General features: G+C 34.9%; 2 protein-coding genes across 2 annotated transcripts in view; both read left to right on the top strand.

Moving 5' to 3' along the window:
* The first annotated feature begins 2,375 nt into the window (after positions 1-2,375).
* Positions 2,376-3,155, top strand: LOC148939287 (protein CFDP2-like). The gene has a single exon (XM_089106834.1). The coding sequence runs from the start codon at positions 2,376-2,378 to the stop codon at positions 3,153-3,155; it is 780 nt and encodes a 259-aa protein (XP_088962960.1).
* A 3,401-nt stretch (positions 3,156-6,556) lies between these two features.
* The window catches only part of LOC148939286 (acid-sensing ion channel 2-like), a 66,870-nt gene continuing 47,340 nt past the window's right edge, over positions 6,557-26,086 (top strand). Inside the window, exons 1-3 of the mRNA XM_089106833.1 lie at positions 6,557-6,652; positions 20,486-20,645; positions 23,741-24,043. Of these exons, the coding sequence (XP_088962959.1) occupies positions 6,618-6,652; positions 20,486-20,645; positions 23,741-24,043 (498 nt within the window). The 5' untranslated portion in view covers positions 6,557-6,617. The remainder of the gene's footprint in view (positions 6,653-20,485; positions 20,646-23,740; positions 24,044-26,086) is intronic.

The raw sequence follows: 26,086 nt of genomic DNA, 5'->3' as shown, positions 1-26,086 counted from the left end.
GTTGATGGCAAAGAAATAAAATAAGAGTGTTTTACCTAAAACACTTATTTTGACGAAACAACTCAAAAGTCTTAATGCAAAACTTCACGTTGCTAAAGATGCAAATTTTTTCATGTTGTATAGTCATAATTTTAATTTTCGTGTCCAAGATTACAACTTACGACTTCCACTACCACTATTTGTAACTGCGACAACCTGTACCTGCAACTATTTGTGACTGCGACTAAGTTTACTTGCGACTACCTGCGACGGCAACAGCCTGCGATTGTGACTACAACTACTTATGATTGTGACACCCTGGCGACTACCTGTGACTTAAACTGTAACTGCGGCTACTGGTGATCGTGACTACTTTTGACTGTAAGTACTTGTGACTGCCTTGGCGATAACTTGCGACTGTGACCGCTTGTGATTGCGATTGTGACTATTTGTGATAACGGCTGCAACTACTTGTGGATTTCGTGACTGTGACTCTTACTACTTGTGACTTGACTTCTTGTGACTGTGAACACGACCACTTGTGACTGCAACCACTTGCGCCTTGGGCTAATTGCTACTGTGACTCTGACTACCTGCGATTGCTGCAGCTGCAGCTACTTGCGTGACTGTTACTTTGAATATTTGCGACTGTTACAACTTGCGAATTCGAACACGACTACATGTTACTCTTTCTGCGACTTCGTGTGACTGCGACTACTTTCCACTTGGACTACTTGCTTTTGCGATTTTGTATGCGACTACTTGCGACTGTGAAAATGACTACTTGTAACTTAAAGTAATTGTGATTGCGACTGCAACTACTTGTGACTGATTACTTGTGACAGTGACTATTTTCGGCTATGATTGTGACTAATACTACTGCTGCAATTGGGACTCTGACTGCGACTGCTACGGTCACTCTACATTCTACAACTACTACTGTTACTGCTACTACTACAACTGTTCAATAAAATCAAAAGAGTTTAAGCACATCCAGGTTATCAAAATGGTGAAGATGCAGTGTCTTAGCAGCAGACTGGATATTAAGTTGAAATTTTCAGGAAAAGTTGGAGGGGATATGAAACTAAATCTAAAGACTGTTTATCCAGATTGTCAAAAGGGTTTCTGTACAATATCCCAGGAACAGCTAAGGGTATTATGTTGGAAATATCACGGCATGTTGGGGATGTTAAACTAAACCAAAATACACAATGCGCATCTAAGGTTGCCAAAAGGCGTATCTGTGATATCTAAGAAGCGGCTAAGTCTATTAAGTTGAAACTTACAGGGCAGGATGAGAAAATGTTTAACTTAATTAAAAGAAACTGTATACATTCCGTATAACCAAATAGTTGCATTTGAGATAAAGTGTAATGATGGCAGCGGAGAATTTTCCCCGAGTGATTGGGAGTCAAAACAATCTGCATGTCCGGTCCCTTTTTTGGGGAGGAGCGTCAGAGGCTTGGAGTTGATCGTCAGAGGCTTCAAGTTGATCGTCAATAGGAGAGAGGAGTCAAGGTAAAGTAGGGATATTATGTAATTTGCCTTCACTGTGAGATAACTTAGCTGAACACCTACATCTGCAATCCGGTGCCATGTTCCGTATAAAGCTGTGATTAGCAACGGGGGGGTGCAGGCCCCACTGGTGGGACATGGCCATATTTGGGTGAGTCATGGGCAGGTTTTGCATATTTTAGAGCCTTGTGTGTATATTTTAGATCTTTATTTTTGAAAAAAAGAATTATTTTCACGTGAATGACGTCGCATTCAAATGTACTTAAAGAAAAAAAAGGTACATGATAGTATCACAATGCCGCTGTACATTGCAGGAAAGGTGTTGTATTCAGAGAATACTTTTTATTAGTCGGGAAAATGCAAAGAGGACGACCCCAAAACAGATATCAAGTTCATGACCTTTTAAGCTTCCTTCAGGCGAATACACGTAAAATTTTGAATAACAAAATTTATTTATCACGAGGGGGGCTTCAGGATTTTAGAAAAGCTTAGGTGGAGAATCGCCCAAAATCAGTTGGGAATCACTGGCATAAAGCGATTGCTGTGATTCAAGGAGTACTATCGAAACTCCCCATGTGAATGCTGAAAAGTAGGAGCTGATGCTCTACTGCTCTAGATATTCTATTTATAGGTAACCAATATCGAATCAACAAAACCAAAATGCTTCATCAATCATTTTTTTAGAGCCATCCTCATGGGTGAGAGGTTCAAAACTTATGTATAAATAGTGCACTTTTTATTGATTTCGACACACCTGACGGCAGAAAAATTATGAAAAGTCATTCGATACGTTTAAGGGTACACTGCTCCCATGCATTCATGGCGCGTGCAGAGCAGACTTCACGTACCTCTGGATATCCGGCTAGCCAACAGGGAACTAAATGCACCTATGGACGGTTGGGCTAGCAACCCTCCTCCTGAAATTACTTGCTACGAAAGGAACCGGATATACAGCCTCGGATGCCCTATCTACTATCCTAATTGGACCCATGCCTGCCCAAGGACGTACCCCTTTGAACATCGTTGACCAAGGTGGCATTAATTTTGCCACCTGGAATGTCCTGACGCTGGACCAGCCTGGTTCCAAGCTTCTTTTAGCAAATGTACTAAGAAGATACAAAGTGACGATCGCAGGAATAACAGAAACTCACCTTACGGGAAGCGGTGAAAAAGATATTGGAGAAGGGCGGACACTGCTCTGGTCTGGTGGACCCCAAAGAAGAGGGGGAATCGGTCTTGTTCTCCACAATTTTGCTCGGAAAACCCTATTGTTGTTTACGCCTATCTCACCATGTCTACTGAGAGCGAGAATTGACGGCAAGAACGGGAAGATAACTGTTCTTCCCTGCTATGCACCGACAAACGAGGCCAAAGATGAAGATAAGGCCGACTTCTATGCGGTACCGTCTTCCGAGCTTTCCTCCGTACCTCCACAAGACTACCTCGTCCCAGGAGATTTTAACGCAGGTGTGGCTAACAGCTCTGGTCTGTACGATGCTGCTGTTGCACCTGTGACAGTTGACACTCTGAATGATAATGGTAAGCGGCTGCTTAATTGCTGCATCACCCACGCTCTATCAGTCACAAATACCTGGTTTGTGAGAAAAGATATTGCGAATTACACTTGGTACGGCAATGCTGGCAGGACAAAAAATGCTTGATTACATCATTGTTCGACGACGCTGGCTTTCGTCTGTCCAGAACTACCGCTCATACGGTGTTGACGAGCTCGGCAATGTCGACCATCGTCTTGTCTCTGCAAGGATAAAACTCTGGCTGAGGGCTAATAAGAGTAACTCCTCATCCACCAAGAAGATAGACACCTGTCGACTAAAGCAAGATCCCTCGGTTCACCCGCGGTATATGGTTGAAGTTTCTAACCGCTTCGAGGCTCTCCAGCTGTGTTCAGAAAGTGAGTCAGCATAGACCAATTTCAAAGACAATGTTCTCAAAGCAGCTACCGAAGTGGTGGGATCGAAGCCGCGAATGAAGAAAGAGTGGATTAGCTACCAGACGTTTGAAATAATTGAGCAGAGACGGCGAGCGAGATTACGAGGAGATATGGCACTCTACAGACAGCTCAACAAACAACCCAACTCCTTGCTTCACAAGGACAAGAAAGACTTCAATGCGGGTAAAGCCGGTGAGCTCGAGCAAGCTGCCCAAAAGAAAGACATAGGCGCAACATTCAAGATCCTGCGCTATCTGACTGGCCAACATGCCATGACGTCCACAAGCCTGAAAGTAGCGAATGGAGAAACTGTATACGATCAGTCTCAATGTGTTGGTTTCTTGGAGAAACACTTTAATAAGCTGCTAAATGTCAAATCCACCCGACTGCATTGACCCAGGGCTTGTTGCCGCTGCTGCAGAAGCTACCCCTGCCCGCGACGACGCCGAATTTTCTCCTGAGAAGATTAAATTGGCAATGAGGAAACTAAAATACAATAAAGCAGCTGGCATCGCTCCAGAGCTACCTACTACGGGTTCAGTGTAATCTGGCGCACTGAAGTTATACCGTCAGACTGGAAGAAAGGCATCATCGTGCCAGTGTTTACAAGGGCAACAAGACAGGTTGCAGCAACCACCGTCGTATCACCCTACTCTCTGTTCAAGGAAAGCTGTTTGCAATGCTCCTGTTGAAACGTGCAATAAGTTTCCTACATGCTTTGCGCCACCCCAAACAAGCCGGATTCATGCCAGGAAGATCGACAACTGAACAGATTCATACGGTCAGACAGATCACTAGAATTCAACAAAGAAAGCTTACATAGCTTTCATTGACTTTTGTTCTGCCTTCGACACTGTTGACAGGCAGTCCCTATGGCTAATCTTGAAAGCTGTGGGCGTACCAACAGAGATAGCCGGCCTCTTTAAAGGGCTCTACAGCAGCACAGAAAGCGCCGTCCTTGTTAACGGGAAGCTTTCTTTTCCTTCCCGATCAAAAATGGTGTACGGCAAGGTTGCGCTTTGAAAACTGCGTGGTCGAAAACTGCGTGATCGACCACATTTTGAAAGAGACACACCGTGTCTACCTTTTTGGCATAAGTTATGCCGGGAGGACTTTGTTTGATGTTGACTTTGCCGACGATGCAGCCATCTTAGCGAAAATCTTAACCAACTTAAGTCTGTACTCAAGACGCTCTCCTCCACTGCTTCCGGAGTTGGGCTGCAAACCCACCGGAGGAAACCGAAAATCATGCCCATAGAAAAGACCGCATCGACATCACCCTTAACTGTTGCGATCAACGGCCAAGCTATTGACTTGGTAAGGCAGTTCACTTATCTCTGATCAATTATATCATCAAATGGCACAATTGACGCCGAAATCTCAGCTAGATCAGCCAAGGCAAACTCTGTATTTGGACTTCTCCTGAGAGCAGTCTTCACAAACCGCGAATTAGTCGCCTTACAAAAGTCCGTATCTACAACGCCACAGTCTCAAGCATCATGCTGTACTCTTCTGAGATATGGCCGATAACCCAGACACAGCTAAGAAAGGTCGATGTCTTCCAAACTGGACACCTGCGTCGAGTTGAAGGTTTCAAATGGTATGACAAGATCCGCAATAATGAGATCCTGAGGACCTTCAAGTCAGCGAACCTCTCCACCCAAACAGAAGCTGGTTCTCTAAGATGGTATGGCCACTTATTCCGCCTCCCGCCAACTACCCCTGCAAGGATAATATCGGACTTCAATCCCTCGATTGTCTGGAAACTTCCTCGAGGGAGGCCGCGCACCAGATGAGCTGAAGTTAGCAACATCGACCCAAATGAAGGCCCATCCTTAACCCTGGATAGGGCTGCTTGGAGAAGACTGACAGCGCTGTTAACCAATTCCCTCTATGCTGGCGACCCTACTGAGCAAGAGCGTTAAGCAAGCAAGAAGCAAGCAATACTTCTGTTGGCGAAACCGACGAAGGGTTATTGTAACACTTCACGTTGCCTTGGCAACGCAAATCTAGTTGTTTGAGATTTGGTTTGGGACTCTTTTATGATAACTTAGAACTATTCAAACATTCATGTTTATGGGAATTTACGTTTTACGGTAAATTACGTTTTACGTTAACTGTTCGGTAATTTACGAGCAAGTTAGAATTCGTTGAAGTGGAACATATCTAATTTTATGAAATGGGGGGCGGGGGCTTGAGGAGGATTATACCTTAAGGCTCTGATTTTGGCTCTCGAATTATTATTCATATATAACCCCTGAAAGATCATGAGTCGAAAGACATGCAAAATCTCTTTCACTATGAATCTAGAAAGAGAGTTGAGAGAGATAAGACCTTCAGGCTTTGATTTAGGGATTCCAAAATACACACCAAAACATATCAAGCTTCGTGTGTGCGTGCCCTGTTTGGTTCAGAGTCTGATCTAAAGAGTTTGGATAACTTACAAGAGCGGAAACTGGCTCTAGTATCTACAAAAAAAAACTATCAGTGCCATTTAGCATATGGTGACACTAGGAAATTTCTCAAGCTTTGCAATAATTTTTCTGTCTGGAAATCAGATCAGATACTTATTACCGCCCTAGTTTTACAAATTACATTAATTACTTTTACTATTACACTGATAAAAATACCAAGTGTCGCCAAACGCTAGATGGGGTTGATAGTTTTCCTGTCGTAGCACCAGTTTCCACTCTTATAAGTTATCCATACTCTTCGATCTGATCTTTTAAACGGTTAGCTTGAAACACTCGTTGTAAGTGTTGTATTACTGCAAGGTTCTTTTATAAAATATTATAATTTTAGGGGTAGAAGGTTCTTGAAAAATCATTCTTACGATTTTAATATAATAAATAAATTACTGTTTATTATATATTATTATGCAGATTAACAGAATAGAAATGAAACTATTTTAATCTGTACTATTTACAAAATGTTTCACATTATAGTCTTGGAGTAAATGATTTTTATCAAAACAAAAATAATGACTTCTGATAAACTCTTCGTTTGATATCATCGCGGCATAATCAGTCTACAATTTCCGTCCATCTGTTTGTTCTCACAATTATATAGCTTCTAGGGAAATGCTACAAGTCTTCGTAAGAGACAAGTTTGTGCGATCCTACAAAGAAATCTCCTTACTCCTGTTTAAAAGTGACAATATTTTAAAAGGAATATGACAAAAGCAGCTTTACCAGAACCCAAAGACAAGTAATATTTTCAGCTTCATCTATATTACTTTTTATCTACAATTTATATATATACATATGTATATATATATATATATATATATATATATATATATATATATATATATATATATATATATATATATATATATATATATATATATATATATATATATATATATATATATATATATATATATATATATATATATATATATATCATCCTTTCTCTCTCTCTCTCTCTCTCTCTCTCTCTCTCTCTCTCTCTCTCTCTCTCTCTCTCTCTCTCTCTCTCTCTCTCTCTCTCTCTCTCTCTCTCTCTCTCTCTCTCTCTCTCTCTCTCTCTCTCTTTCTCTCCAACAATAGGGTTTTCTTTATGATATCAAAGAGGAAAATTGAAACTCAGTACGCAAAGCAAGTATAGTTTTTATGTTTGTCTTACATATATTAAAGTCAAAACGCACGTTTTTCACTAAAAGTAAGGAGAAATATTAAAATTTAAAACGGAGAGAAATTATTCCATATATGAGGGGGATTGCCCCTTCCTCAACCCTCGCTCTGTATGCTAATATCTTAAGACTATTTAAAAATACTAGTCATTCAAACAAAGAGCGAGGGTTGAGGAAGGGGCAGCGCCTTTCATATAAGGAATACTTTCTGTTTCTTTTAAGTTTTAATGTTGCTCCTTACTTTCAATTGAAAAATCTAGTTTTGTTTAATTTAATTTCTGACCATTTTTCAAATCATGCCAGAAAATCCTCTCTGTGTAAATTTTTCCCTGGAATGGAAACTTTCCTCCTCATGGAAAATCCTCCCCGTGGGCTTCCCCTTCCCCCAGAGAATTCACTCAGATGATTATCCACACATTTCCCGATAACAAATACTATATGCAAACAACGGGCAAATTGCATGACTTACATCCCTTCTGGGGGCTGTGGGGGGTCATGTCATCTCCAGAGGAATAGATGGCTATCAAAAAATTTGAATCGGATGTCTTTTAGGAAGAAAAGGGTCGTGGGAGGGGTTTTATGGTCACTTTTTTATAGGTTATGGTCCCTCAAAAAGGGCACTAGAACTTTTTATTTTCGTTCAAATGAGCCCTTTTCCTATCTTGTAGGGATCATTGGCTCGATATGATCATCCCTGGAAAACAGAAGCACATAAAAACAACAAATAACCACGCATCCGTGATCTGTCTTATGGCAAAAACACATAATTCCATTTTTTTTTGTACATAGGAGCTTCAAACCTCTACAATAAGGTTGTCTGAGATAAAATTTTTGTTTTTTAAATTAAAATCGATTTAAGTTTTGGGAGTGTTTTTCCCTCCATTTCCGACAATCAGGCAACTATTCTCAGGCTCTTAGCTTTTGATGGGTAACATTGAACTTCATGAATTTCATATATTTGGAATCAGGCTAAAAGGCCAATTCTTTTGATGTATCAATTGGTATTTAGAGTCCGTCTTTTAGAGTTTCGACTGCGATTAAGCCGAGTCAGTCCTTAATTACAGATCATTACCATGTTTGATAGAAATTTTTAGCTCAACGTCCCTTTATTTAAAATAAATCTATGGCAAATTGGTGTTACATTTTAGTCAGTTTTGGAAGCATCTTTCGTTCTATTAAAATGTAGCATTTTAACGTCTTGTTGAAACGTGCGCTATTTTGGAAAATTCCCTAGTTTTGGGAAGTTCTGGTTCCTTTATGGCCCTGTAAAGGATTTAAACACATTTATTGGTGTCCTCTTCCTTCGGATAAGTTTGCTTATTTTGTAATTTAGCGTTAGTAGTAAATTTGTGGCAAATAAAAGCAAGATTTTTTTTTGAAACGCTCTCTGTTTCTTATTGTAAAAATGGCGTTTATGGCGAAAATGAGAGCTGCTCTTACATAAGAATTTTCGGTATCAAAAAAGAGTTTGAATTCAGAAGGTAACATATTTTAAGCATTAGTACTGCTAAGATTAGGGTGGCATTTCACATATTTTCTAGCTACAGAAACTTATAAAAAAAAATCACTAAAAAAATCACTTATAAACGTTTTATGAAAATGTAATGCTTGTGTGGAAATTTCTGTGTGTGTACTTCACAGGCGCTTATATTCAACTTGTTTCAAAGTAAAATGTTTTAACTTTGATTTTATTTGTTTTTTTGAATGATCTTTACATTCGAAAAGACAAATAGCTTTTAATTTTTTCCTGTCATAATTCCAACGTTTGAATTGAATTTCTATTGAACAAGTTACTTTAAATGGCACCATTTAATATAATATTCAAAAAATTTAAATTTGTTATTGAAATCCAAACTGTGTTGATTATTAAGTACTATTTACGTTGAGAATTACATTTTTTCGACTGAAAAGTACGTAAATCTTAATAATTTCAGTAATTTGTTGGACTTCGAACATGACTTGAAATTTCAACAAAAAAAATTGAATCTTTTGAGACTGGTTTAAGTTCGTTTGATTAGAATTTTAAAGTTCTGTTGCTCTTTTTAAAGGTCAAAAGTAATCAGAAGGCAAATAGAACACCCCTCCCTATAGCACTCATCATTCCACAAATGCATCTTATCGAAATTTTGAAATAGCGATTTTGTTCAAAATAGTCCAAAGATCATATAACAGTTAGTTTACATATTTGATAGAATTAGTAGCAATGGAGTATGGCCTTCTACATAGAGAACATCAATAATGGTACCTATATTTAAAAGGGGGAGTTCTAAGGATCATGAGAGTTATAGTCTGATAGCCTTAGCTCCTATATTTAGCAAAATCTTAGAGAAAATTTTATAAAGCCGGTTAGATCATTGGATAGAGGGTTTTGGAGTTATGAATGAAGAACACAACGATTTAGAAAAGGTTATAGTACTACGGAAAGAGTGTGTATTTTAAGTGGATTAATTGTAAAGCATGGATCAGAAAAAAATAAGTTATGTGTTGCATTTTTGGACTTGAGAACAGCGTTTGATAATGTTAATAGAGTTCTGCTTAAAGAATTCAGAACTGAAGAGGAACTTTTTTCTCTTCTTCGGAAAAAATTAGAATGAACTGTAACCTTTTTTATTTTCTTCACTTCTTTGAGAAAACTCAGAATAAAAGTGGAAATTTTTCTCTTCTTTAGGAAAAATTAAGAATCGAAGTATAATTATTTCTATCTTCTGCGCAAAAAGTTAGAGCAGAACTTAAATTTTTTTTTCTAATCGTTGTGAAAATTAAGACCTGAAGTGGAACTTTTTTCTTTTTCTTGAAAAATTTAGAATGAAACTGTAAATTTTTCTCTTCTTTGAGAAAGTCCAGAAGAGAACTCGAACTTTTTCACTTGTTTGAAAAAACTCAGAGTTAAAGTAGAATTTTTTCTCTTCTGGGTACCAAATTCAGAATCGAAGTGTAACTTTTTCTATCTTCTACGGAGAAGTTCAGAACAAAATTTGATTTTTTTCTCTTCTTTGAGAAAATTCAGAACTGAAGAGGAACTTTTTTCCCTTCTTTGAAAGAAAATATAATGGAACTGTAAATTTTTTTATTTTCTTCACTTCTTTGAGAAAACTCAGAATTAAAGTGGAACTTTTCTCTTCTTTAGGAAAAATTCAGAATCGAAGTATAATTTTTTTTTATCTTCTGTGGAAAAAGTTAGAGCAGAACTTTAATTTTTTTTTCTAATCTTTGAGAAAATTAAGAACTGAAGTGGAACATTTTTCTCTTTCTTGAAAAAATTTAGAATTAAACTGTAAATTTTTCTCTTCTTTGATAAAGTTCAGAAGAGAACATGAACTTTTTTTGCTTGTTTGAAAAAACTCAGAGGTAAAGTGGAACTTTTTCTCTTCTGGGGGAAATATTCAGAATCAAAGTATAACTTTTTCATTATCTTCTACGGAAAATTTCAGAACAAAACTTGAAATTTTTTCTCTTCTTTGAGAAAATTCAGAATAGAAGAGGAACTTTTTTCCCTTCTTTGAAACAAACCAGAATGGAACTGTAACTTTTTTTATTTTCCTCACTTCTTTGAGCAAACTCAGAATTAAAGTGTAACTTTTTCTCTTCATAAGGAAAAATTCAGAATCGAAGTATAATTTTTTTTATCTTCTGCGGAAAAAGTTAGACCAGAACTTAAAATTTTTTTCTAATGGTTGAGAAAATTAAGAACTGAAGTGGAACTTTTTTCTCTTCCTTGAAAAAATTTAGAATTAAACTGTAAATTTTTCTCTTCTTTGATAAAATTCAGAAGAGAACTCGAACTTTTTTCACTTGTTTGAAAAAACTCAGAATTAAAGTGGAACTTTTTCTCTTCTGGGGAAAAATTTAGGATCGAAGTATAATTTCTTCTATCTTCTACGGAAAAGTTCAGAACAAAAGTTGAATTTTTTTCTCTACTTTTAGAAAATTCAGAAATGAAGAGGAACTTTTTTCTCTTCTTTGAAAAAAATTAGAATGGAACTGTAACTTTTTTTATTTTCTTCACTTCTTTGAGCACTAAGAATTAAAGTGGAACTTTTTCTCTTCTTTAAGAAAAATTCAGAATAGAAGCATTATTATTTTTATCTTCTGCGGAAAAAGTTAGAGCAGAACTTTAATTTTTTTCTAATCTTTGAGAAAATTAAGAACTGAAGTGGAACATTTTTCTCTTTCTTGAAAAAAGTTATAATTAAACAGTAAATTTTTCTCATCTTTGATAAAGTTCAGAAGAGAACTTGAACTTTTTTTGCTTGTTTGAGAAAACTCAGAGTTAAAGTGGAACTTTTTCTCTTCTGGTGAAAAATTCAGAATCGAAGTGTAACTTTTTCTATCTTCTACGGAAAAATTCAGAACACAGCTTTTCTTCTCTTCTTTGAGAAAATTCAGAACTGAAGAGGAACTTTTTTCCCTTCTTTGGAAAGAATTAGAATGGAACTGTAACTTTTTTTATTTTCTTCACTTCTTTGAGAAAATTCAGAATTAAAGTGGAGCTTTTTCTCTTCTTTAGGAAAAATTCAGAATCGAAGCATAATTTTTTTTTATCTTCGGCGGAAAAAGTTAGAGCAGAACTTTATTTTTTTCTAATCTTTGAGAAAATTAAGAACTGAAGTGGAACTTTTTTCTCTTTCTTTAAAAAATTAGAATTAAACTTTAAATTTTTCTCTTCTTTGATAAAGCTCAAGAGAGAACTTTAATTTTTTTTGCTTGTTTGAGAAAATTCATGATAAAATTAGAACTTTTTCTCTTGTTGGGGAAAAATTCAGAATCAAAGTATTACATTTTCTATCTTTTACGGCAAAGTTCAGAACAAAGCTTGAATTTTTTCTCTTTTTTTAGAAAATTCAGAACTGAAGGAACTTTTTTTCTTTGGAAAAAACTAGAATGGAACTGTAACTTTTTTATTTTCTTCACTTCTTTGAGAAAACTCAGAATTAAAGTTGAACTTTTTCTCTTCATAAGGAAATATTCAGAATCGAAGTATAATTTTTTTTATCTTCGGTTGAAAAAGTTGGAGCAGAACTTTAATTTTTTTTCTAATATTTGAGAAAATTAAGAACTGAAGTGGAACATTTTTCTCTGTCTTGAAAAAATTTAGAATTAAACTGTAATTTTTTCTCTTCTTTGATAAAATTCAGAAGAGAACTTGAATTTTTTTCACTTGTTTGAAAAAACTCAGAGTTAAAGTGGAACTTTTTCTTTTCTGGGGGAAAAATTCAGAATCGAAGTATAACTTTTTCTCTATTCTACAGAAAAATTCTGAACAGAACTGTAAATTTTTTTCTCTTCTTTGACAAAATTCAGAACTGGAGGAAATTTTTTTTTCTTTTTAAAAAATTAGAATGGAACTGTAAGATTTTTTTATTTTCTTCACTTTTTTGAGCAAACTCAGAATTAAAGTGGAACTTTTTCTCTTCTTTAGGAAAAGTTCAGAATCGAAGTATAATTTTTTTATCTTCTGCGGAAAAAGTTAGAGCAGAACTTTAATTTTTTTTCTAATCTTTGAGAAAATTAAGAACTGAAGTGGAACTTTTTTCTCTTCCTTTGAAAAATTTCGAATTCAACTGTAACTTTTTCTCTTCTTTGAGGAAGCTCAGAAGAGATCTTGAAAATTTTCACTTGTTTGAAAAAAACTCAGAGTTAAAGTGGAACTTTTTCTCTTCTTGGGGAAAAATTCAGAAGTGAACTTGATCATGGTAACTGTTTTTAAGCTAAGTCCATTTGGGTTCAGTAAGAGTGCCCGCACGTTTACAGAACCGAAACAAACCTAGCTTAAGAACAGTTAACATAATGTAACCTAGGTAATAAGAAAAAAAATATTTACCGTATTTATCCAGGTTGCGCCAGGCTGGCTGTGATTACCCTGGTCATGGCAAGATGGGAGCACTTAGGGGTGACTTTTTCCCGCACTATTTATTTTAAAATGACTCACACTTTTGGTTACAAGTTCAAGTTCTCTTCTAAATTATCCCTAAGAAGAAAAAAAAGTTCCAATTCAGTTCTGAATTTTCTCAAAGAATAGAAAAAATTTCAAGTTTTGTTCTGAATTTTCTGTAGAAGATAAAAAAAGTTATATTTTGATTATGAATTTTTCCCCAGGAAAAGAAAAGGTTCCACTTTAATTCCGAGTTTTCTCAAAGAAGTGAAGAGAAGTTCAAGTTCTCTTCTGAGTTTTTTTTCCAAGAAACAAAAAAAGTTTCACTTTTATTCTGAATTTTCTCAAACAAGTGAAGAAAAGTTCAAGTTATCTTTTGAATTTTCTAAAAGGAGCAAGAAAAAGCTACAGTTCAACTCTGAATTTTTCTCAGGAAGAAAAAAAATTCAAATTCTGTTCTAAATTCTTCCGTAGAAGCTAGAAAAAGTTATATTTCTATTCTGAATTTCTCCCCAAGAAGAGGAAAACCTCAACTTCAAATCTGAGTTTTCTCAAAGAAGTGAAGAAAAGTTAAGGTTTTCTTCTGAATTTTTTCCCAAGAAGCTCAAGTGCTCTTCGGAATTTCTCCCAAAGAAGGGAAAAAGTTTCACTTTGAGAGTTTTCTCAAAGAAGAGAAAAAAAATCAAATTCTATTCTGAATTTTTCCATAGAAGTTATAAAAAGTTCGATTCTGATTTTTTTCCCCAAGAAGAGAAAAAGTTCAACTCTAATTCTGAGTTTTCTCAAAGAAGTGAAGAAATGTTAAGGTTCTCTTCTGAATTTTTCCCCAAGAAGAGAAAAATTTCGACCTTAATTCTGAGTTTTCTCATCGAAATGAAGAAAAGCGAGTTCTCCTCTGAATTTTCTCGAAGAAGAGAAAAAAAGTTACAGTTCAATTCTGAATTTTTCCAAAGAAGAAATAAAAGTTCCACTTTTATTCTGAATTTTCTCAAAGAGGAGAAAAATTACTAGTTCCGTTCAGAATTTTTCCGTAGACGATCGAAAAACGTTATTCTTTTATTCTGAATTTTTCCCCAAAAAGAGAAAAAGTTTCACTTTAATTCTGAGTTTTCTCAAAGAAGTGAATAAAAGTTCAAGTTCTCTTCTGAATTGTTTCAAAGAAGAGAAAAAAAAATTCAAATTCTATTCTAAATTTTTCCGTAGAAGTTACAAAAAGTTGTACGTCGATTCCGACTTTTTCCCCAATAAGAGTAAAAGTTACACCTCAATTCTAAATTTTCTCAAAGAAGATAAAAAAAGTTCAAATTCTGTTCTGAATTTTTTCACAGAAGATGGAAAAATGTTATACTTCGATTCTGAATTTTCCCCGAGAAGAAAAAAGTTTCACTGTAATTTTGAGTTTTCTCAAAGAAGTTAAGAAGAGATCAAGTTCTCTTCTAAATTTTTCCCCAATAAGAAAAAAAAGTTCCAGTTTAATTCTGAGTTTTCTCAAAGAAGTGAAGAAAAGTTCAGGTTCTCTTCTGAATTTTTTCCCAAGAAGAGAAAAACTTCCACTTTAATTCTGAGTTGTCTCATAGAAGGGAAGAAAAGTTCAAGTTTTGTTCCGAATTTTCTTAAAGAAGAGAAAAAAAATATAGTTCAATTCTGAATTTTTCCAAAGAAGAGAAAAACGTTCCACTTGAGTTCTGAATTTTCTCAAAGACTAGAAGAAAAGTTCAGTTTTTATTTTCTCCGTAGAAAATAGAAAAAGTTATGCTTCGATTCCAAATTTTCCCCCAAGAACAGAGTAAGTTCCACTTTAATTCTGAGTTTTCTCAGAGAACTGATTGTTCTCTTTTGAATTTTACCAAAGAAAAGAAAATGTTCCAGTTCAATTCGGAGTTTTCTCAAAGAAGTGAAGAAAAGTTCAAGTTCTCTTCTGAATTTTCTCAAAAAAGAGAAGAAATTTCATGTTCTGTTCTGAATTTTTCGTTATTCTATTATTTCCTCACACTCACAATGGACTCACATTGTTGATTACATGTTCAAGTTCTCTTCTAAATCTTCTGGAAGAAGAGAAAAAAGTTCCACTTCAGTTCTGAATTTTGTCAAAGAAGAGAAAAAATGTCAAGTTCTGTTCTAATTTTTCCGTAGAAGATCGAAAAAGTTATACTTCGATTCCGAATTTTTCTCTAAGAAGAGAAAAAGTTCCACTTTAATTCTGAATTTGCTAAGTACAGTTTGTGATTGTTTAGGATGCATAATAGGCCTCTGAACGGTCTATGCAAAATTATTTTTTGGTTGTTTAGGAAGCATAATAGGCCTCTGGACAGTCTATGCAAAATCAGATTTATTGAAACCAACTTTACTAAGACCTTACCAGTATTTTCCAAAAACCAACAAAGTAATGTATAAAATATTTCTAATGAAATAACGACATGTAGAATATTAACATAAAAATATTTTACATAGATTATTAATATCATTGAACAACTTTGGACATTTTGAATCTGTTTCATAAAATAATTCTTCGTGTTTTCTCTTGATACTCTGGCTACTCTCTTCTCTTAGTTTGTAACCAGTAGAATAATCATTAATCAATTTTGAGTCATGAGCTATTTTTATTGGGGCGTCACCTACAGGTTCAATATGAGTTTCATATTTGGTATTATTGGGTTCATTGACTATATCTGTTTGTATGTGGTCAATAGTTGTAATAATGATGACTTGCGCTTTATTTTCCATCAATTCATCTTTATATTCATTAGTGATATTGTCTATCAATGCCCATTTTAAATTTTCCTGTGATTTCACTATTTATTATCACATTGTTTTGACACAGGTAACAGTTCTGACGAGTAGACAATATATGGTTAATGACAATAGTGCAGGAGTATGCCTGTCTTCGTCTTGTCTTCTTTAGAATGCTAAAACCAGAGCGTTTCTGATAATATCTTCCAACAGGCAAGATGTTACCACTAACAGTAGCAAGAATTTGTCCCCCATCATCGAAAATTATTTTTATGTTGGTATTCTCTTTGAGCACTGTTATCTCTGGAAATGATACTCAAGCATATCCACCATCAAGAATTTTGAATCTCTTCATTACTCCAAAGAAATCTAAACTCTCACGGTCTTGACAACGCACGCACACGTTTTAAATAGTGTTACCACTAGTGCTTGTTTTGTAGTTCAAATATTTGTCTTTGTCAGCATTCAACACAACGATGAATTTATCATGCGCACACACTTTCTTCAAATAATTAATCTTCTCTTTTTTAAAGATATGATAAGTCCAAAAAATTTTAAGTAAAAAAAAAAGTGTTACTTGTACAAACATGGTTTTTCTAAATGTAAAAATCACGACAAACATATCTATCATTCTAATTTTGTATTTTGAAAATTTTAATTGTGATTTTTTTTTGTTTTAAACATATTTCATGTCATTTTAAGAAATGTAAAAAAATTCGAAAAAAATTTCTATGTAAAAAAAAATATGAAAAATAAAAATAAAAGTTCAAAAAATAAAGCTAAAAAAAGTATAAAAAATAAGGGGAGGGGCCAATAATTTGGGAGTGGGTATATTGGGGCCCTTGGAGGTTGGGGCATGGATGACTAATGGTTGCCAATGCATACTCCATTACTAAACAGTATTGTATATTAGTCGCACTCCTCACTTGGTACTTGTGTATTATAGCGACCACAGCCAAGAAGTGAAGCTAGGTCAATCGAAGCAATTGACTTGAGAAGGATGAATATATGTTAAACGTATTCTGACATTTAAATGATGTGGCGTGGGATTCACCATTTGCTCGGACTTACCTTTAGTTGGTAAGCGTTCAACTCCTTACCTGTTTCATTTAATACAAATAAAAAAAAATTCTCATTATTGCCGTTTGGTTTTATCTGTATGTTCATATCATGAGTTAAGCCATTAGAGACCATTTGAATGCTAGTTATACTGGGCGAACACCATAATTTGGGTCATTGACCTACCTATATACAGGTATCAAAAGGTATATCATTTGCATCATTCTTGCAATAAATTATGTTCCTCAGGCAGTTAACTCCCAATCGTATATCATTTTGGTGGGAACTAGATCGTGTTCTGGTCGGTTTATATGATATGCATTCAGTTGTACTCCCTGGAGTGTCAGGGCTATTACTACTGACGAATAGAAATTATTCCGTATATGAAAGGGGCTGCTCCCTCTTCATTATCTCGTTTTTATGCTTAAGTTTTATTACCTTAAAAAGTAGAGTTTTAATAAAGAGGCAAAGATTCATGTTGTTATTCCTTTAAAAAGCAGAGTTGTGACAAAGCGTCAAAATTTAGCGCAAAGAGTGCAGTAAAGAAGAAGGGTAAGCCCCTTTCATATACGGAATAATTTCTGTTCGTTTTAAGTTTTAATGTTTCTCCTAAATTTCAGTTGATTTTTCTTTTACTTAATCAAATAGTTTGTGGCAACGAACTGTAAGTAAGGAGCTACTCGGCCCAATAGTAACCAAAACCCTAAGAAAACATAAAAGTGGGCGGATCAAAAGAATTTGACTTTTATGCTGATTACAAATATATAAAATTCATTAAGTTTAATGTTACCCATAAAAATTTAAGAGCCTGATAAGATTTCCCTGAATTTAGAAAAGGAAGGAAACATCCTCAAAAAGTCAAGGAACCTCATTGAAATTACACCATCAGAATCAGCGCATCAGAGAAACCAACTATAGAGTTTTCAAGCTCCCATCTTTAAAAATGTAAAATTTGGTATTTTTTGCCAGAAGATAGATCTGGGATACATGTTTGTTATTTTTTCTTTCTCTGTTCAATCCAGGGATGGTGGTATCAAGCCAATAGTCTTAGAAAATTGAAAGAGGGCTCCTTTGAACGGAAATTAAAGTTCTAGTGCCATTTTTAAGTGACTCCCAAAAATAGAAGGCCACTTGCCCCCCTCTCACGCTCTTTTTTCTCTAAAGTCGTCGGATCTGAACTTTGAGATAGTCATTTTGTTCAGTATAGTTGAAAAGGTCAATAAATATATCTTTGGGTATGATGTGACCCTCCAGAGCCCCCATAGGAAGGCCGCACGTTATGAAATTAGCCCGTTTTTTCTTATTGTATTTCTTATCGGGAAGCATACCGACATTTTTCAGAGGAGGGGGTGGGGACATTTTCTGGGAATAGATTTTCTACGGGGAGAATTTCCCATCGGGATGGAAGTTGTCGGGGGTGAACTTTCCAGGGTAAATTACACACTAGAGGGATTTGCCAGATCTCATTCACAAAATTTGTTTTATTTCTCTTACTTTCTCGTTGGCAACCCCATTTCGTATATGGAGATGCTCTTGGGGAATTGTCTGTGGAAAATTTTCTGTAGAATTGAGATTTCTCCGGGGCATTTTTAAGTGGAAGAATTTCTCCAAGAGAGAAATTATCACCAGCAGAAATTCTCCATGGGGATATTTTCCGCGGGAGGAACTTTTCATTGGGGGGGGTGCTGTTTTTCCTCAGCCCTGGTTGAACTTCCTTGAAGTAATGATTCTGGGACTATTTTAATATTTTAATTTCAGTTTTAACGATCGAATTTTACTGTAAGTCTTATTTTACTTATATGTGTGCTTGATTGAGGACGGCCCTTGAATGTATAGTCGAAATATTCATTTAAGGTTTTAAAAAAATTCACTGTCTTAGTTAAATTCCGTATTGTTTTATCTGTTGTTTGTTTTCGTGATGGGAAGGCAGTGTTAGCTTCGTTGTTATTTGCAACTAAGAAGGAAGTAAGAGGGGGCTGGTTGCTTTGCAATCACTTTTGACTCTTAAAAAGAGCACTAGATTTTTTGGTTTCCATTGGAATGAGCTCCCTTCGACACTTCTATTACAACTCCCTGCAGATGAAGTGACATGGGGACAAAAAAGTCCATTGAAGTCATATCGCTCTTTATTTTGACAGCACAGCACTATTGAGCTGCCTACTATAGGTTAAAAGGCATTATATGTGTCTAAATGAAAGAAAAGACTATCACATTTGGATGGTTTTGAAAATTGATTTGCACCGATGAAATGTTCCATGTATCAGCTTGCTGTAATAAATAGTCATCAAATATGCAGTGTAAATACGAATGCATGAGGCTTTGTTTCACGGGTTTCAGGCTAATAATACCAAGTTTATTCAAATATTTGATTGATTGGAAATTTATGCCTTATTGCTAATAGTCTCTCTGTGCTTACAAGTACTTGTACATATGACACTTTAAATATTTTTCAACGAAATGAATGCTTTGTCGGTACAAACTTTCGATAATATTTTTTCTTGGCCTTTATAACAAGGCTGATAGTTTGAATAATGATCCTGTTCCTAAAAACAAAGTGAAAGTCTTATGGAATGAAACCAATGCAAATATACTTCCAGTCAGTTTAATTTCTTCTTCCTCTTCAGGTGTTTGGTTCAGTTGAAGTTATTGAATTTAATAGTTTGAAATTTATTTTTCAACTTTGAAGTTTTCTGGATGTAAAATCGTCTATTTAAGGATAACTCCAACAATTCAATAGTAAGGATTAGGGTAATTTATTATTATCTATTTGAAAAACTGTCAAATAAAAAAAGACAGAGAATAATGACCTGGTCATGACATTATTTTACAGAGAATAACTTTTACATCACTGTAAATTTTGCAGCGCAGCATTTTTTTTTTAAATACGGTAAAACCGCATATGCATAAGGGTATTTAAAAATGAATGCACTGTAGTTTCTATCTATACTAGCAATAAGAGCTTCACAGTTGTCACCTTACTATCCGTAATCGTACCAAAATCGCTCATTATGTCCTTATCCAGTTGAGAGACTCAGAAAAACGCACGCATTAATATTAGGTGGTGGTCTTAATGCCAGAAGTCCGTTCTGGCTTAGTAGTAGTAATACAGATGGAAGAGGGCTGAATTAGAACTGTTTTTTGCTAGTAAGTCATTGGTTGTTGTAAACGATACATCAGTTCTACATGTATTCAGTTGAATACCACTAGCCCAGATGTAATCTCCGTCGGAAATCATATGTCCCGTGATATTTCTGATTGGAAAGTGTCAAATTGTCCCAGTCTTTCAGATAATGGCTACGTATAACAAGCTGAGGTGTTCTTTTGAAGATTCCTCTAGCGTGAATGTGACTGGTCCCCGTTTCAACTACAAGAAAGCAGACTGAAATACATTTAAAAAATACAAAAAAAAATACTGAATTCACGCAGCCAAGGAGAATTATCATTTTATGAAAATGGAAAAAAAAGATTCTATTCTAATAAAATTAAAAGTTCAAAACTTGAAGAATGGAAGAGATTTTATAAAGATAAAGGTAGCTTATATCCCTGGAGTACAATACATAAAATATGCTCTAAATATATATATATATATATATATATATATATATATATATATATATATATATATATATATATATATATATATATATATATATATATATATATATATATATATATATATATATATATATATATATATATATATATATATATATATATATATATACATATATGCTCTCAATTTTAGGATGTTTTTTGGCGTGTCAGGAACGAAATGTTGCTTAGAACAGGATTATCCAAACCAGTCAATCAGAAGAAGAGAAGGAAAAGCTGAATTGTTTCTTAAAATAGCTGGACTATACAAAGACACAGATGAGGATTATCTTGGGAAAATTCAGTTATCAAAGGTAGATTTGTCTTTGTTTAGATTTTCAACCAGCTTAAGATCAATTACTTTAACTTGTTTTCTCAAGACTTCAGCAATTGTTACATCTGATTCCATATATAGCAGGAAAATACTGTTTGTAAAATTTTTTAGATCAGCAACTAATTTGAAATTTTTTTGATTACCTTATGTAGCCATTTTCATTTAAAAAGTAATAAAAAAATCGAAAATGCTCCCCCTTTCCCTGGATTTTCAAAATTCCTTTTTTCTTATCACAAAAAAGATACCCCCCTACTACATTTTTGTGAATTTATGCACATGCATTTTTGTGCAACCTGATTTGCGTATGTAACTTATATGAATAAAGACAAATATTGATTGAAAGAAATAAAAATAAATGGTTATTTTCTACGTTTTTTGACGTTTTACAAAAATAAAACACAAAAAACTGTTCAGCACATGACTAATGGCAAACGGACCGATAGTCTAGCCAAATTAGCTATACTTTTATACTGTATCAATATTAATTTACTTTGAATTGTGTTGTGGAGGCTCCAAATTTTATTTTATTTTGTCTTATTTTTTTTTATTTGGTTATTTTGAATTTACTGGGTGTTTTTTTGTTACCATGCGAAGAATTGATTGGCCATCTTTTTATTCCAGTATCTGGAGATGGTATTATTTATTTATTGTTAATTGTATAATCCACACACGAGTTATCCTCACTGTGGGTAATTAATTTGATAGTTTTGTGAAAAAATTAATTATTGATTATTGAATAACTTGAACTTGACCTGATTGAATATGTGAGCACAGAATTTTGACACACACCTTCTGTAAAAATAGTATCATCAAGTACATTCCTTTTCTTCAGTACTTCATTTTTCAACTCACTTATCAAGAACGATTAATATTACTGTGGAAGTTTTAGCTTAAGCAACAGGTCTGGTAGCTCTAATTCATTGGATGTTTTTCACAAACAGGGTGAATCCGATGAGCCACTTGGAATATTTTGTGCTAGGACCACGCTATTCTAATATCGAAGATGCAATGGCTTCAGTGCATAAAAGTGGATTTTGTTCTTTGGTTCACGGTTTGGGTCTGTTTTGACCTAAAGGTTGGGGTAGTAGCTTGGTAATTTTGGTTCCAAGAAATTTAAAGTGCCGAGAACAGTGAAAAGAAATCTGTTTGTTTAAATTGGTCAAGTGGACATCAGCTCGATCAATTATATTTTGAAAAATTAGGAAACACTGAAAATTTAATTTTAGTGAAAATAACCTCCATGCGCAAATATGTAGTTTTTGTAATAATAATAAAACAAAAAACTTTTTCGCATGCTGACCAAAGGTCTGCGTTGCGCAGGTACCAAGCTCCTAACTCAATGCCTTCGGCCGGGAGTGCAATAAGTGGTTGGGGGAAATCATCCGACGCTTCTCTTGTTCCCCCCCCCAGATTTCTTCAGGTACTGATTTAGAGCTGGGTCGACTCTGGCTGAGCTTGCAGGGTGACATCATTGACCCCCGTTCCAAACCAAATGACCAGTGACAGCAGGACTCGAGCCCCCGACCGGAGGCCGGAGTCCGGAGACCGGAGTTCAAGTCCGGAGCGCTAGCCACTTGGCTGGGACGGCTCTTTGTAATAGCAGACGTCAAATAAAAAAAAACGTAGGTAAACAACTAAAATAGGCTAAAAACATTAGGCTCCAAATAGCTTAAGAAGGCCTAGCTTTTCTTTCAAAGTGTAGTTGTCTTTGGAGATCAACACTACTGTTTGAAATTTTATGGACAAAAAGTGTTGCCAAATTTGATTTCCTTGTTTATTTTCACGGTTCAACGTGGCAACACTGACAAACATGTGACATTGCCCTAATTTTATATAGATTTGTCCTAATTTTATAAGAATTTTATAAGGTTAAAAGAATCAAGGGAAAATTTTAAACAAATCACGACTTTTAGGTGCCAATAGACCGAGATCGATCCAGCTAGCCAAAAAAGGGTTTTTATTTTGATGCCCTTAGCGTAATTCAAGGGAATAATTCTTGTATAAACCACACAATATTTCGAAAACATCTCAATCTTCTCCACTGTTCCTACCTTACCGAAACCAACAATTGGCAATCCGATCGCTACCCCGTATACAGAGAGATTCTATGAGGGCATTTATTTTATTTCCTGTTTTCACAAAGATGCCCGAAATAGCATGGTGCTACTCTGATTTTCATATATACAAGTACTGAATTGAGCACCAGACCAAAGCAGCACCAGATCGGGTGCCGAAGTCCCACTCTTAGCGTTATTATTGTAAACCTGGCAGCTGATATATAACCATAAAGGAAAATAAAATTTAGACTTTGTTTGAAGTAAAAATGGTATAGACGTCAAAGCACAGGTGTTTTGACAACCATTTAGCAATGGATATGAAACCTCTTTAAGGGAAAGAAAGAACATGCGTTTTTGACCATTTGTGTAAGGTTATAGATGACGTCTATAGTGGTAATAGTAGCAGTGGTAGAAGCAGTATGAGCATGTAGATTTCATGTTCAATTCACCAGCATTGAGATAACAAAATGCGAATTTTGAAAAAGTGAAGATTAACAAAATTGTAAAAAAAAAATGAAAGTAAGATTTTTAGTTTCTTGAGCTCCGCCCAAAGTTTATTGAGATATGTTGGTAAGCTTCTTATGGTCGTAACAGAAAAAAAAACATCCTGATCAAGTTATTCAGATATGTTTGTAAATTTCTATAGTCATAACAGAATAAAAATTCTCGTCAATTTAAACTTGATTTTGACCATTTTTTTTAATGAGGATATCATTTTCCCTTTCAGAAGAAAATTCACTTTAAACTATTTGAGAAACCGTGTTTGAAACCTAATTTCTTGGTAACAATTGGAAATGATACAAAGAAAATGGAAATTGTTTTTTTTTTTTTCATTGATTTATTAGGAGGGTTGTCTCCCGTACAAGTCTGCTTCAGGGAATAAAAGATGTATACTTTATTTTTAAATAAACCCAGTGTTACTGTTAAAAAAAAAAACTTGTCTTGAGAAATAGCAACTTCAATCACTGTTCCTTCTTCCTTTGTGATGTAAAGGTAAACTTCTTATCTTTTCTTTTAGGACCCACCAGATCCTACGGCTTATTATTGGCGAACGTCATACCAAATATCAAGGATAAACCCTAATTTCCAAAAAAATAACCCTGCACTTAAAACAAATCATCTTGACCGATCAAACAGCACTAATGCTATGAGAATAGCAGAGGAAAACGTTGATAAATCAACAGTTCAGATTATTAAGGAAACATTAGAAGAAATTTCTATTCCTGGATTCAAAACAATTTTTGGCGATCGAGCGAAACTACCAAGAAGAATTATGTGGATTGCTATTTTATTAATATGTGCATTGACATCAGGGTTTCAGGTATGGCTGTTAAATATTTCTTGGTGTGGGTTCAATTAGGGGGAAAAGTACCTTACGCAGTCCAAGATATTATCAAATTTAGCTGTCTATCGAAATTTAGTTACATGTCTGATACCTATGCTATATTTTTATATATAGCATAGATGGCTGGCAGGCAGAGCAGGATGGCTGGCTCCCCGCCCCTCCCCCCCCCATTGCACTTCCTGCCTGAAGGGCCAGGAAACGGAGATCAGCACTGCCGGTTTGTACCTTAAGAGTCTAGTGCCGTCATACTTACTTTTTTTTTTACTTATTTACTATATTTTTTCTGTTTTTTTTTTGTTGAATAAATGCAATCCAGGTAATTCAATCCGAACAATTCACATTATTAAGGAAATTTTAGAAAAAAAATCATTCCAAGAAAAACAACTATGTTTGATGATCTTTGTTTGATTATTTTAGTTTGGACTAAAACTATTTTTGCCTATTTTATTTGCGTGGGCCATGACATTAGGCCAGGGCCAGCGCAACCTATCCTGCCTACTGCCTACTTCTTATGTATTTTTTTTAGCACTTAACGTAACTTACATTAATTTAGACACACATTCACAAATTACCTAACGCAAATACAAACAATATAAAGAATACTTAACCTGGAATTAACCAAGGAATATCTAACCTGTGTGGCTGCTAGTACAACCATAATTGTGATAGATAATTATACTCGAATAATTATATAATTATATAATTAATACGCGATAATTATACGCGTATTTATTTCCTTAGGTGCATAATAGGAACTTATCAAAGAAACCGATAATTTTGCAGAAGTGATAACTTTAATTCTGAAAGTTTACATAGATTATAGGGAAAAGTTAAAAATTGACAGAAAGAAAGTTAGTTCACAATTTTTTTTTAATTTAATCTTTGTGAAAGAAGTCACCAGTTCGTTCAAATCGATGTCTTTTGCCAAGTCCTGTTCAACTGATAGAGTGGCTAGTCCTTGAAGCCTTTCTTGCGTCATAGTGGATCGAATATAAGTTTGAATTAATTTTAATTTTAAATAACGACGCTCACCACCAGCAACAGACACAGGCAAAGTCAGCAAAATCCGTGAGGGCACTAGCAAATTTGGGGCACAATCTTTAAGTCCATTGCTTATGATGAAGTTAAGGACATGTTTTGGATTTGCGTTCTTGGGTACCCTCGTAGCAATAGCTTGAACTACATTGCAAAGTTCGTCGCCTTCAATATCTTTAGCTTCATTCTTTGAGAGGAAATGTTGTTAATTCATACAATTGTCCATAAAGGACTTTGTTGTTCCAGCATTTACCTTGGATATATTGTAGACAAATCCGAAAATAGAAGAAGTCTTGCCCAACTGTTAAAACCTTTCACCCAGGGAAGAAATTGCAGTATTGAGAATGGCAAAATGGAAATTGACGTTAAAGTGTTCTTGAGGGGATACCAAAGATTTATCATCTGCTTCGCTATCAAACTGTTTTTCCTTCTTTTTCAACTGAGTTGGCAGGGTTTCTGTTTCAAATGTTGGTTGAATGTTTAGCTCCTCTGCCACTCCTCTGGCGTCAACTAGAATACTTCCAAAGCCATCAACGCAACGTAACCTTTGTAAGTACAATTTAGTTTTGCTTAGGTGATCTTTGGCAGCAGTCAAATCAAATTGATTGGATTGTAACTGCTTACTTGAAATGTCGATTTCAAAAAGTATACTGTGCCATAAAACTACACTTACAACAAAATTGTATTTTTCAATGTTTTTTGCCAGACTTAAAGCTTGCACTCGCGAGTTGTTACCTGTTTACCCATTTAAAGAGTAATCTTCATAAAATGTCCATTAAAGCGTTATGAACATCACCCAGTTGATATCGAAGAGGTACGACAGCATATATTTGACTTTTCCATCTGGTTTCACTAAGGGGCTTGAGCGTTAAGTTAGTTAAATGTTTTTTAAAAGTATTCCGACGTTGTGTTGAAGCAGAAAAATAAACATAAATTTCTTGAACCAAAGCTAAAAACTTCGTAGCCTTCAAGGCCACGCGGCTA

The sequence above is a fragment of the Artemia sp. Qi Xiang Cuo genome, chromosome 21 (assembly GCF_049724085.1).
Source record: "Artemia sp. Qi Xiang Cuo chromosome 21, ASM4972408v1, whole genome shotgun sequence".
NCBI classification, from domain to species: domain Eukaryota; kingdom Metazoa; phylum Arthropoda; class Branchiopoda; order Anostraca; family Artemiidae; genus Artemia; species Artemia sp. Qi Xiang Cuo.
Note: the sequence above shows the minus strand (reverse complement) of the source record. Positions and strands in the feature narration are given on the sequence as shown.